We start from the raw sequence: 14,058 nt of genomic DNA, 5'->3' as shown, positions 1-14,058 counted from the left end.
GATGTGGAGCATTTCAGGGAGCAGAAGGCGGGTAATGGTAGTGGTGGTAGAGTGTTCCAGGTAATCCTAGGAGTGAGTTGGGCCTGTTCTGGGGATTTCCACTGACTGTGAGGCACTCAGAGGGACAGCCTTGGTGGGGAGAGGGCCAGGTGAAAGCCTCACCTGAGCCCAGGTTAGAGTAGTTGTGAAGGTGAGAACCAGACTCACCATCTAGCCTGGGCATCTTCTGGAACAACCTCACACTTGAACTTGAACATGAATCTTGGGTGGACATTTTATCAGGACAAAAGATTCTTGCTGGTGTTGGGTGTTTCTGAGTAAGGGGCCCACCCTCTCTTCTTGGTGGTCTTCCAGGCCAGCTTGCTCTGCTTAGGTTGCTTTTTTAGAACACCACAGACTGGGTGACCTGTAGTAACGGGAATTGATTTCTCTAGCTAGAAATCCAAGGTTAAGGTGCTGCAGATTCAGTGTCCCGTGAGGACCCCCTTTGTGACTCATAAATAGCTCCTTTCCCTGTGCCTTATGTGGTGAAAGGGGTGAAGCAGCTCTGTGTGGTCCCTTCTATAGGGGTACTAATGCCATTCCTGAGGGACCCAATCTCTTCACTCATCACCTCCCCAAACCCCCACCTCCCAATACTATCACTTTGGGTGTGAAGATGTCATCACGTAGATTTAAATTTTTTATCAGTGCCTTATAATTATACACAAAAGAAGGATTCATTATATCATATTCATTTATGCACATAACAATTTGATCAATCTCATTTCCCAGCACCTTCCCTTTCCCTCCTCTTTTCCCTCCCCTGATCTGCTTGCTCTACTGATCTCCCTTCTATTATCATTATTTTAATTAGTGTTATAATGATATAAGTGGATTATTACATATGAAATTTTATATATTTCTATATGTATCTCTCTCTCTCTCTCTCTCTCTCTCTCTATATATATATATATATATATATATATATATATATATATATATATATTATTCATTATGGTACATAATGTATATGGACATAGCATTATTTGGTAGAGTTCATGCCCCCAGTACTTCTCTATGCCCTTCCCTCCTCCCATCGTCTCAATATCCTTTCTCTACTCTATTGTTCTATTTTCATGAAATCTCCTTACCTTTTTTTGATTATTCCTTACCTTTTTTTCCCTTTTCCTCCCTCTCTCTAGCTTCTGCACATGAAAGAAAACTTTGAGTCTAGCTTAATTAACTTACCATAGCATTCTCCAGTTTCTATCCATTTATCAGTAAATGACTTAATTTCTTTTTTTCTTTCTTTTTTGGTGCCAGGGATTGAACCCAGGGGCATTTAACCACTGAGCCACACTCCCAGCTATTTATTTATTTATTTTATATTTTTAAATTTAAAGATAGGGTCTCACTAAGTTGCTGAGGCTAGCTTTGTACTTGTGATCCTCCTAGCCTAGTGTCTCACTGTGCCAGGCTAATTTAATTATTCTTTATGGCTATGTAGAACTCCATTGTGTATATATACCACATTTCCTTTATCCATTTGTCTGTTGAGGGACATCTACCTGGTACTATAACTTGGCTATTGTGAATTGCACTATTATAAATAAATACTGTTATGCATGTAACACTATGGTATGCTGTTTTTAAATCTTTAGGGTAAATTCTAAGAAGTGGAATAAATAGCTGGGTCATATGGTGAATCCATTTCTAGTCTTTTGAGAAATCTCCATACTGTTTTCTAAAGTGTTGTAAAAAGTGATATCCATAAGACATAAATGTATCTTTTCTCTGCTCATCCTCACCAGCAACTATTGTTATTTGGGTTCTTTCTACCTGGAATGAGATGAAATATCCGTGTAAGTTTTGTTTTGCATTTCCCTGATTGCTAATGATGTTGGGCGTTGTTTTTATATATATGCTGCCCATCTGTACTTTTTATTTTGAAAAGTATTCAGGTAGATCTTTTGTCCATTTATTGATTGGTTTACTTTTTTGGTGTTAAATTTTTGGTTTTTTTTTTTTTTTAAACTTTTTAAAATATATCCTGGATATCAATCCCTTGTTGGAATAGTAGCTGGCAAAATTTTTCTCCCATTCTATAGAAGTCTTTCTTCCCACTCTTGTTTTCTTTGCTGTGTAGAGGTGTTTTAATTTGATCTCGTCCCACTTATTGATTCTTGGTTGGACTTCGTGAGCTCTAGGAATCTTGTTAAGGAAGTTGCTGCCTATACCAATGTGTGGGAGTGTTGCCTTAGGTTTTCTTCCAGTAGTTTCAGTGTTTCTGATCTAATTCTGAGGTCTTTGATCCACTTTGAGTGGATTTTAGGGGGACACAAACACTGAGTCTGCACAGAGGCTATCACCTCTCCACCCCCTTTCCTGCCTTGTCTCAGACTTTCCTGATTCTCTTCTGTGCCTCACTGTGGCTTCCTCTGCTGGCTTTTCATTGGTGCCTTTACCTCCTACCTTGCCCTGGATTTCCTTTCTTTCCTACCAGGTCTCAGGAAAAAACAGTGCCAAGATATCCTGCTCTTTAACTGCTGCTCTGCTCAGTAGTAGTCCCCTGTCCCTCTGTCTACTGGTGGTGGCCATGGTGGCATCATCCTCTGCCTGGTCTGTGGTGCTCTCCCGTGAGCCCTGTTCTCCCTGGTAGCCTGTTCTCTTTCCCTGACTTTTAGCCTGAGGTCTGAGGAGCCTTCCCTAGCTTCTGCACAGCTGCCCCTGACCTGGTGTTCTCCAGGCTGCTGTCCTTCCTGCTCTCCTCATCCCTTGCTGGCTCTCAACTGCCCTTACTTACTTGCGAGTCAGATTGTTGTGGTCCTAGCCTACTAGGATTCACCAGCTGCCCAGGGTGCCCTTTGGCAACTCCATCTTTCCAACTTTAAGCTCTGCTGGGACTCCCCACCCACCCCCACCTCTGCACTCTAAACTTGAGCTTCATGTTTGACATCTTTTGTTTTCCCCTCCCACAACCCTATGGCCCCATATCTTATCTGCTATGCAGATTTGATGACTCAGTGAGCCCTGCCTCCCCAGGGACTCTAAACTCCAATTCACTTCTCACTTTTGAACTCTCTAGTCCGTCATTGTGCCCCTCAGAGGACAAATGGACACTCAGGTGATGTCTGAGAAGCACAAGCAAAAGGATAGCAGCTTGCAATTACTAAGCGTGGTCAGAGGCCAGGGCTATGCCCTGCCCATTGTCATTCCCACCTTATACCCCAGTTCTCATGTATATACTAGGAACCTTTGGCTGGAGCAGAGGATCACTGGGTAGGGTCATACCCCCAGCAAGTCAGCTGAGCCAGGTTCTCTGAAAACCATTAAGCCAGTGAGCCACGTTCCCGGGAAGCTGCTGGCCTTCCCTGAGATTGGGTATGGCCACTCCAGGAGTGACATGGGCATGATTGGCAGAGGAGCAGCCTCTCCAATGTATCTGTCGAAACAGAAGCCAGAGGAGCCTGGAGACCTGGGGAGAGGAAAGCTGGAGTTCAGGTGCAAGGTTCAGCTGGGAGCCCTCTAGAGGTGAATGTTTCATGCCATGGGGGCACTTCGTCCATGCATGATTTGTTGCCAGAAGAAATGCTGGCAAAACAGGAGGTTCTTGGGCTTTTCACAGGAGATAACTTTTGATAAGATAATTTCCTTCCTGCATCTCTTTTCATTCCTCACATGGAATATTTTTAGGCTTGTTTTATGATTTGATTTATGCTTCCTGTGTTTATGGTTCCTTTTTGTACACTCTGCACTTGTTTCTGCTGTGTTATCAGATGGGAGGTGAAAGATATGGGTGACAGCTAAGAAGGGTAATTTTCCATCACAGAGAGTAATTTTTCCTTGCACCATCCACAGAAGTGGTTAGCTGAGAGGTTTGTAAGTTGTCTATCTCTAAGAAGCAAATTGTATATTTATTGTATTTTTCTGGGGTTGCACTAACAAAGGGCCACAGACTGAATGGTTTAGGCGACAGGAATTAATTTTCTCACACTTCTGGAACCTGGATATCCAAGGTCAAAGACTGGGCTGGTTTGGTTTCTTCTCAAACCTCTCTGCTTGGCTTGCAAATGCTGTCTTCTCACTATCTCTACATGGTCATCCCTCTGTGTTTGAGTCCTAATCTCTTCCTTTAAGGACACCAGTTGTAATTCATTAGGGCCCACCTTAAGGGTCTTAATCTTAACTAAATTATCTTTAGCAGAACTCTGTCTCCAAATACAGTCACACTCTGAGGTCCTGAGACCTTCAACCTGTGAATTTGGAAGGATACAGCTCAGCCCACAATGCCTCTTTTTGTTCACTAAGCCTATTCTAGAATGTTTAGTAAGATAAGTAGTGGAATCAAGTGCAATTGGTCACCCTGCATCTTTGGCTATAGTTTGTCACCAGCATTCACTGGTGACCATAGCTTGTGGCATACATAACGTGATAAGGTAGATGTGGAAGTAAGCCACACGCAGAACTTACTCCCAAGAGTTAGAGTCTAGTTGTTCATTAAGAGGAACATAAAGATAACTAGCACAATTAGAACTGGTTTTTGCAGAGACCTAAGAGCTGAAGTCAAATTGGGGTGGAAAAGACTCTTTATAGAGTCCTGTGGGGTGTGACTTCAAGGCAGATCAGGTGGTGGCAGTTGGCTCAAGGGGAGAAGCCTAAGTGTCACAGTCATGCACATATCATAGTCTACGGAGTCTGTGTTGTGCTGAAGCTTTAAAACCCCAGTGCTTTTTGTTTCATGTAAAAACCATCTACGGGGCCAACACAGCGAAGAAACGATGCTGCGTCTTGTCCCTTGTTGGCAGGGCTCCCTGGAGAGTGTCAGGAGTCTCCCCTTTCCTACTGCTTGAATTGGTTCTGGTGTTCTGAAGTTTTCAAATGCAGTCCCCAATTCCTCCTCCCCAGCCTTGCCCCATCTCCAAGTGAACCCAAATAGCCACATAAAACACAGCAGCCCTCCTGCTTTTGCTTTCCCTGTCCTTCACTTTTGTCCTCTTACTGCTTGATGTGCACCTGCACTCAAAACCTGAAGTCACACCTTAAGGTTGCACATGGGGAGATGAGTTCCAGGGCCTTTTCTCTGTAAGGTTCAAGTGCACAGGTGGTTTCATTTCTCAAGAAGAATTTGGCTATAATATGCCTTAGAAAGGGCCCTGAGGAGCAGAAAGTGCCTGTCTAGATAGATTTACCAGTTGAAGGCTCCAGCTCTCTCTTTCTGAGTATTTTCTTAAGTGGCCTCTGTGCTATAGAAGGTGGAAAGTCTCTTCCTAGGCTGGCTCACAGTCCTTTGCCCTCCTCCTTCCAAAAGCCATCTTATTCTCTTTCAGTGAGTCAAATTTGTCAAATCAAATTGTGTTCAGGTAAATTTATCTTTCTTCATGAAGAACTCTGCATTGAAACTTGTTCGAAAAATGAGTTACTCCTTCGACTTCAGTAATCAGTGGATGGTGCCATTCTTGGTGATAGTGAATTGACACTGATCTCTCATCTGCCTTGGCCCCCACATGGCCTGCTGTCCCCATTGGCCCTTCTCAGCTGCACCCCTGATCCCTTCTATCTCTGCAATGTACTTTTCTTTCAAGGTCAGATTTTCCAGTGCACTACTCCAAAAAGGCAGGACCTCAAGAGGCTCAGTGAATATGCTGTTGTCAGGTAGGAGGCAGAGCGTTGGTGAGGGCAGCTCCATCATTATGTAACCTGCTCAGGAATTCACACAGGCAGAAGCCAAGCAGGAACCTGGCGGGGAGCCATGGGCCTGATTCAGCTTGCCCCCTCTGGGCTTCAGTGTGCAGGTCCAGGGCTTGTAAGCACTTTTCTGTCCGTCATGCTCCATCTTGCTGCCCCTGACTGGGCAAACCGAAGGCCACTTGTATTTTGTCGGCATGGTTGCTGACCTCATGACCTTGCTCCAGTGACCAGGCTTGTAAACACAGGTGAGGCCTCCTCAAGAGGCTGCAGAAACACATAGCACCTCTGTTTGTGTTTCTTATAGCAGGGAAGTTGGAAGCATCCCTCTGAGACTTACCCAGGGGAGAGCTCGGTTGTTGTGTTCATAGCTGTTGTATTTTGTGATACTCTTTCTCCCTCATTACACCAGCACTCTTCTAGCCCTGGGCCAGTTCTTTATCTATTCTGTCAGTTCAACACCATGACTCAGCTGGGTTTTCATTCACAGCCGGTATCCACTCACCTTTCATTGTGTGGAGGTCAAGAATTATAATATTGTAGCCATTTAAAAGCATTTTCAGCTCCAAGGGAGACCACAGTTCCTGTTGGCCTTCCTGGTGTAGGTGATTGATTGATGGTTTATCTATCTTTGACATTCAAATCTGTAGTTATAGCTTATTCCCTGAGGATACAGACTCCTCAAATCTCCCTAAGGCAGTTGCACCAGCAGAGTTGGACAAGAGTGTGACTTTCATTTCTGGTGGGAATGCTTTCAGGGTCCTGCTTTTTTTACTTAGAAGATATAAGGGAAGTTGGATCTGAATAGGCACTGCCCCTCCACAGTGGCTAGGGGCGGGGGCGGGGTAGAAGCTTAAGAGGAAGCAAACCTATTGGCTGTCTGTGAAGACTTGACTGATTGATTCCTTCCCTGCATGAGAATTCCACATGCTGCCTTTAGATTTGCTATACTCTCAGGGCAGACAGGTCAAAGCAGGGCTTGGTGCCTAATTATCATTGTGGTAACCTTCAGTTAGAGGATAGGCTTTTTATGTGTGTGTGTGCATGCTATGCCAGGGATTGAATCCAGGGACATTTAACCACTGAGTCACATCCCCAGCCCTATTTTTTTTTAAATTTTAAGACAGGGTCTTACTGAGTTGCTTAGGGCCTCACTAAGTTGCTGAGCCTGGCTTTGAACTTGTGATCCTCCTGCCTCAGCCTCCTGAGCTACTAGGATTACAGGTGTGCACCATTGCACCTGGCTGGGCACAGACATATCTTTTATCTGTTAAGATTAGGCTAAGATTTCCAAATTGCATTGTCAGGCAATAGGAGGGTAATTTGCATGGAGAAATTCTCTTGTAGATAATTACTCATATGGCATTTTTGAGTACCAAGAACCTCTTTCCAGAAACTTATTCCCTTTAAGTCATACATACAGCACCACTTTTGTATCTACAGAGGACTGGTTCCAGGACTCATGTGGTTACCAAACTCTGAGGATGCTCAAGTCCCATACAAAATGATGCAGTACTTGAGTATACTTTAAAGCATCTCTAGATTACTTATAATACCCAATACAAGGTAAATTGTATGTAAATAGTTGTTCTACTGTGTCATTTAGGGATTAATGACAAGGGAAAAATGTCTGAATATTTTCAGTACAGATGTATATTTTTTCCTCAAATATTTTCTGTCTGTGGTTGGTTGAATCTGCGGGTGTGGAACTCACAGATAAAGACCTGACTGACTGTACATATAAATGTAATTGATGTCACAGATACTTGGAATTACAGATTGTATTTGTGTAGTGCCCATTTAATCTGTATAACAAAATAAGCCCATGTTACAATATCCATTTGAAAGCCAGAGAATATAAAGTCCACAAAGCCTACAACATGCCCAAGTTCTGAAGGGCTCCCCAGCAAGTTGTCCTGTCAGTATTAGCACCCACATGCTACTCATGTGGGTCTGTCTGTGACAGCATGTTGACAGATGCTTCATGTCACTTGATACAGTGTTGGCCATTTCTTATTTTATTTCCCGTACCATGAAATCATGATTGCAATTGTTGTTCTAAATTAGATATTTTAAAATACAAAGGCAGAGTATGAACATATTCTAGAAACATTCTAGAGAGATCCAGGTTGATAAAACTACTAAAGCCAGAGGGCTGAAGGGGGAAATTTCAGACTTCAGCCCCTCACTCCAGTCTTTTATAAAGTGCTTGCACTACCTTATATCTTAAAGGGAGGCCTTTGGGACCTATGTCAAACGCAGTGTTGTTCTTTCTGTTAAGTGTTATGAATACAGTTCTGATCTCTGGGCACGGATGCTACAATTATTTATTGACATTAGTAATGCATAAGTACTGGTCCCTCTGGAGGTAATCTTAGAGAGACCATTGAGGTGGTGTCTTAGCTTTTGGGATGTTTCATTCCCAGGTCTGACCTGTTTTGCTGGTGATGGCCACTAGGAACCAGTATTTGGGAAATTCTTCCCTGGATAGGGAAAATAATGCAGTTTCTGCCTTTCCCAAGTTCCTGAGTTGGTCAGGAGGACCGGAGGGGGTGCTGTTGCCTCCCCTGATGGATGAGAAGTTCAGTGTGAAGCAGGGATTATGTAAGATGGGGGGCATTGCCCCAAATACCTATAGAACCCTTTATGTGGTACTCCCGGGAGTCCTGGGCAGCATTTGTGTCTAGGGATAGATCACGTTCCCCTTGTTTTGCCCACGAGTATTTGAGACAGTGTATTGTGGTAATTTAGAATCTTCAAACAGGAGACTCAGAACTGCTGGGGTGAAACCTGTGCCTGGCATTTCCTCCCTTCCTGGCATGTGGAGGGATCTGGGATTCCTGTTTGATGAGTCACAGTGTTTGTGTGTAGCTGCCTATGATGAGCAGGAGTGGGAACTGCAGGCATCCTAGGCTCTGGAGAGGGTGAGCAGGACCAAGAGGTGGGCTCCCAGGAGGCTCAGGGTTGGGACCGGTTATGCAGACTCAGGTGGTGGCTATAGAATGAGTTTGCCTGTAATTCCGAGCAGGTGGAAGAGTAGACAATACCTCCTGAGAAACAAGCTGGGCCACATGGATAGTCCCCATACACAGCTGTGCCTGGAGACCACCCTGGGCCTATATTCACCTGGCTTCACCCACAGGCCACCTATTCTAGGTGACTCCATGCCTGAATGGGCTGGGTGTCCTCCCCTTACTAACTGTTTGCTTCCTGGGATCTTGTTGTTTCTCAAATCTTTCTTCTCCTAATTATTTATAAAATTTGAGAGCAAGGCTGGCTTGAATTGGGGCTCTTTTTCCTTTTTCTGCCCTGGTATCCCCTGATCACTCCCTACTTCCAAGGCAATAAATGGACATAAAGAGAGAGAGAAGCTGTCATCCTTAGAGACCAGTTGGTTGTGGATAGGACCCGGTCTGGCTGGGAGAAGCTCTCTCTTAATCCAGGCCTAAATCATTTGATGGGCAATCATTGTGGTGATTGTGGGGTGTGAGTGCTCAGAGGAAGGGTGAAGATGCTCCCAGAATATTCTGGAAGGATTACTACAAGAATGGTCTTTGATTGAGCCTTGTTAAGGAGTCAGAGATTCTCAGACCAGGAGGAAGATTCGAGGCCAGTATGCCTTGGCTGAAAAGCCAGTTAAAGTCTTCACATTCCTTCCCAATTCTTATATGCTCGCTGCAAACTCCTCCAGCCAGGTCTCTGTCTGCATCACCCAGATTTACAACATCCCTGGCGGCACCTCATCATGCAAAATATGCTCAGCTTGTATTTGTCAACAGGGAACATCCCCCAAGGTCTTATTTACATTTTTTTTTTCATTTATTTATAGTACTGTTTCCTTGTAGATAGTAGAACGGTAAACAACTTCTGGGTCTGTCCAAGGGGTCACGGTTCCCAGCACCCTGGGCTAAAACTCCTTGGGCTTCCTTTCCTTTAGCTTCTGTGGGATGGTTTCCCTGGTGACAGGATGATGGAATGTTACCTGCACATTCTCCTGTGTCACTGTTCATAATCACATTTCTGTATTACTTGTCATTTGTGTTTGTGAAGCATGTCCTATTTTAAAGCCATTGTTTCCCCCCAAAAAAGTCTCTTTTAGGAAAAGTGGCTGCCCTGGTAGCCAACCCTCTCCCACTCTCAGTTTCCCATGGGATGATGTGCCTTCCCTGAACACTCTGTGATTTGAGAGCCTAGTTTACCCTGAATGCTCTGGACCTTGGCAAGGTAGTCTTGCCCCTGTCATTTGAGTGAAGCATCTCTGCCATCTCCCCACAGCATGTGGCCTAATGTGGCGAGGCCCCTGGTGTAAAGATGGTTTATGATGCTGTGGGCTGTCTTCACCATCTCCCAATAATCCCTCCACTCTGTTTATTGGCATGCCACCCAGGGGGCTTAATTAGCACCCAAGGGACCTAGTAAATCACAAAATCTATGGCTGGGCATTGCATCCTGAGTTCGGATCATAACAGGGTAATTGTGAAGGTTTCTCCTAAAATGATCACTTATAGGCCATCCAGACATTCAGGCACAGGAAACTAAATGCCACATATTTTCTCTTTGTCTCTGTCTCTATCGTTTTCTATAAATATCTGTTTCTCTGTCCATCTCCGCCATCTCTCCTCTTTCTCTTGATTTCTCTTCCTCTCTCCCTATAGCTCCTCCCTGTTCTGTAATGCCCAGCTGCTGCCTCTTGGTGAAAACAGAAAGGCCTTAATTCAAAACATAGAGTTTAGATGAAAGAAAAACTTTATCACAATCAGTTGTTAAAATTGAGGATAAAGAGGCCACCAAATTTTATTCTTCAGATGACACATTCTTGTGCCCTGCAATTATTTGGGCGTGGCCTACCTGAGGACTGAAGACCCTGGTGTTTCAGGACTTTGATTCCTTTGAAACAGCACAAGGATCTTGGGAGGTGTCCTAAGGATTCATCACTGCAGCAGCCGCAGTGAGAGATGCCACCATGGCATCTTCCAACACCCTTGTCCAGGGTCAGAGTTCCAGCCCACGTGGATGTGAACTCTTTGCCACAACAGTTCAGAGGGGCCCATGCCATGCACACCAATGCAGGTGGAGCATCATCCTTGCTAGTTTCATGCTCTTATGCTCAGTAGTCACTTGTTTTTTCTTCCCCTCTGTAACCAGGTGAAATGCTACCACAAGAAGTATCGTTCGGCCACCCGTGATGTCATTTTCCGCCTGCAGTTTCACACTGGGGCTGTGCAGGGCTACGGACTGGTGTTTGGAAAGGAGGATCTGGACAGTGCCTGCAAAGGTGAGATGGAGCTGGTGGCCTCAGAGCATATGGAGGTCACAGGGAATGGAGCAGCTTGCCCTGCTCATGTGGGCATGCATCCTCCTAACCCTCTCCCCAAATTCAGCCTGCTGGCGAAATTTAATTGTTACTGATCTGTGGTAGAAAAGAGTTCAGGGAAATTGGGATGCTGTGTACCGTGAGGTGTTTCCATTGCAGCTCTGATTGGAATACAAGAAGAAAACCATCCTCTGCTTTTGTAGCTCATCAGCTCCAAATGTGTTTTTTCAGATGACCGTTTTCCAGACTATGGGAAGATTGAGTTAGTCTTCTCGGCCACACCTGAGAAGATCCAAGGTGGGTAGCCGGGCAAGATGCTTGGGCAGCAGGAGTACTTGGAAACGTTTGTAATTAAACTTTAAAAAGTAGGATACTGGACAGTGGGGAGGAGGCAGTTCAGAGAGCTTAAGCCTACTTCGGTCAGTAAGAGCCAGAAGTGACATGACTTGCCCAAAACTACTTCACCAAGGAGGGCAGGAACTCTCTAGTGCTCACTGGTGTTCCTGAGGATCCACCCTCCATTTCCTGGGAAATTATGCTAAATATTTACTTTTGTCTTCAACAAACAATGAATATTTTAGAAGAGAATTTTAAGTACGGTAGACTGCAAATATCTAAGTGCAAAACAATTTCTCCTATTTCGTAAAAACATTTTTAAAAAGCAAACCTTCTATCATCAAGATGATAATTGAAAATTCCACTTGCATGAAAGTTTTAATTCCCTTTTAACAACTTGGAAAACAGTCACCTTTTTCTAGGCTCACTGTCACAGATTTAGACAGGAATTATTAAATGCAAGGCTTGTGTGTTAAAATTCCTCTTGGCATTCTTAGAATGACTAAAGACAGGAATATGGACTTACGAGCCAAGAGCCTCAAAGTCATCCTTTCTGAGACTGAATGCCACCCAAAGGCACCCCTGTGTCTCCACCAAGGGCTTCTTGTTGCAAAGTGGTGCTCAGAGACCAGAGTCTGGCACAGTACACGAATGACCGATGTTCACCTTGCCTTTCCACTGAGAGATTTTAGCTGTTGTTCAGTTTGTTAACAATTGTGCCTGCATCTCTGATTAGTGCCATGCATGACTGGAGAGGGACTGTGAACACAGAGCTTCACTTTCATGCTCAAATCCGGCAGCTCAGCTACCCTCATCCCTCAGGGTCAGGTGAATGACAGAAGTACTGGGCTTTGTTGGGACTAACGTCCTGCTGTGCCCCTACAGGCTGTGAGCATCTGCACAATGACCACGGAGTGATTGTGGACTACAACACGGCAGACCCATTGATCCGCTGGGACTCCTACGAGAACCTGAGTGCAGATGGAGAAGGTGCGTGCTGTTAGCTCCCGTGTATGGCTGAGAGGGAGGCGCAGAGAAGACAGCCTTCCTACAGTTAGCTCAGAAAAACTTTGCTGTCTGCTCAGAAGATGAAAATCTCCCCATATTTCCAGAAACCCAGAAGCTGTGCCTTGTGTGTGATGCAGTCCCCCCGACTCCCCAGTATCAGGGATTGAACCCAGCTGTGCTTAACTACGGAGCCACATCCCCAGTCCTTTTATTTTGTATTTTATTTAGAAACAGGGTCTCCTGAGTTGCTTAGCACCTCGCTAAGTGTCTGAGGCTGGGCCTGGACTCATGATCCCCCTGCCTCAGACTCCTGAGTGGCTGGGATTACAGGCATGCACCACTGTGCTCGGTGTTCATGAGGATCAGGTTTGGTGAAATTAGGTAATGGTGGTTACTGTGCGCCTCCTTGCCTGATGTTTGTATGTGTGTGTGTGTGTGTGTGTGTGTGTATGTGTGTGTGTGTGTTTCTGTCTTCTCTCCCTTCCTGAGTGTGGGGAATGCCAAGCAATGGTCACAAACAGTTGTCCTCCTGTTGTGTGGCCCTGCGAGTGACAGACTTTTGGAGTTTATTTCTGTTTGCTTGTTATATAGGTGTTCATGGCTATATCATTGTAATGTCAATTGTTGTAGGTCTGCCTCACCTACATTGCTCTCTGTTCATCCATGGAACATTATAATGTGGGTCACAAGTAACCCGTGAAGCAGGAAAGGAATGAAAGGACAGCTGCCTGCTGGGGTGATTGAAAGAAGCAAGTAGGGGTGGATTTCAAAGAAGACGACTCAGGGCTCCTTCGGTCATTCTGGTCTTTCATCTTTCTCAGCCACTGACTGAGAATCAGTCCTGTTTTGGGGAAGGACATTATTTCTTCTTTTCTTTTCTTTTTTTTTTTTTTTGGTTCAAATTAGTTGTATCCAGATGTTCAGTATTTAAAAGCCAGTGTTGGCAATAGCACCAGTGTTGTACTCTTGTGCATTGCTTAACTTTAAGTGACTCAGGAAGGTGGTATCTCTGCCCAGTGCCTGGGGCACCTATCATATGTTCCTAGGCATCACAGGACACTACTTTGCTTGTGCTGGCCAAATGTGTGCCCTTCCTAGACTATGTGGGGTGACATTTCAACAAAAGGAATTATTACAATGCCAAATACACCTGGACTAAAGGAGGTACCCAGAGATGGAGAGCGAATTCTGAGGGCATTAAAACTCAGGTGAAGTTTGGGGGTTCAGCAGGCAGATGTTGTAGAAGAGGCCAGCCTTTCAGTATAAAGTATATAGAAAGTTCTTTCCTGGTACAAAGCATTCAGAACCCAGTTCTTTTTTTTTTTTCGTTTTTTCTTTTTTATTGGTTGTTCAAAACATTACAAAGCTCTTGACATATCATATTTCATACATTAGATTCAAGTGGGTTATGAGCTCCCATTTTTACCCCAAATACAGATTGCAGAATCACATCGGTTACACATCCACATTTTTACATAATGCCATATTAGTGACTGTTGTATTCTGCTGCCTTTCCTATCCTCTATTATCCCCCCTCCCCTCCCCTCCCATCTTCTCTCTCTACCCCATCTACTGTAATTCATTTCTCTCCTTGTTTTTTTTTTCCCATTCCCCTCATAACCTCTTATATGTAATTTTGTGTAACAATGAGGGTCTCCTTCCATTTCCATGCAATTTCCCTTTTCTCTCCCTTTCCCTCCCACCTCATGTCTCTGTTTAATGTTAATCTTTTC

General features: G+C 44.5%; 1 protein-coding gene across 7 annotated transcripts in view; it reads left to right on the top strand.

The window, feature by feature from the left end:
* Positions 1-14,058, top strand: part of Tns3 (tensin 3) — a 266,521-nt gene that overhangs the window by 146,729 nt on the left and 105,734 nt on the right. For all 7 annotated transcript variants that reach the window (XM_048786578.1, XM_015490306.2, XM_048786577.1 and 4 more), the window contains 3 exons: positions 10,813-10,942; positions 11,213-11,278; positions 12,203-12,307. In XM_048786578.1, coding sequence (XP_048642535.1) covers positions 10,813-10,942; positions 11,213-11,278; positions 12,203-12,307 — 301 coding nt within the window. The remainder of the gene's footprint in view (positions 1-10,812; positions 10,943-11,212; positions 11,279-12,202; positions 12,308-14,058) is intronic.

The sequence above is a fragment of the Marmota marmota genome, unplaced genomic scaffold (genome assembly GCF_001458135.2).
Source record: "Marmota marmota marmota unplaced genomic scaffold, marMar, whole genome shotgun sequence".
NCBI lineage: Eukaryota > Metazoa > Chordata > Mammalia > Rodentia > Sciuridae > Marmota > Marmota marmota.
The sequence above is the reverse complement of the archived record's forward strand: the minus strand, read 5'-3'. Positions and strand labels throughout refer to the sequence as shown.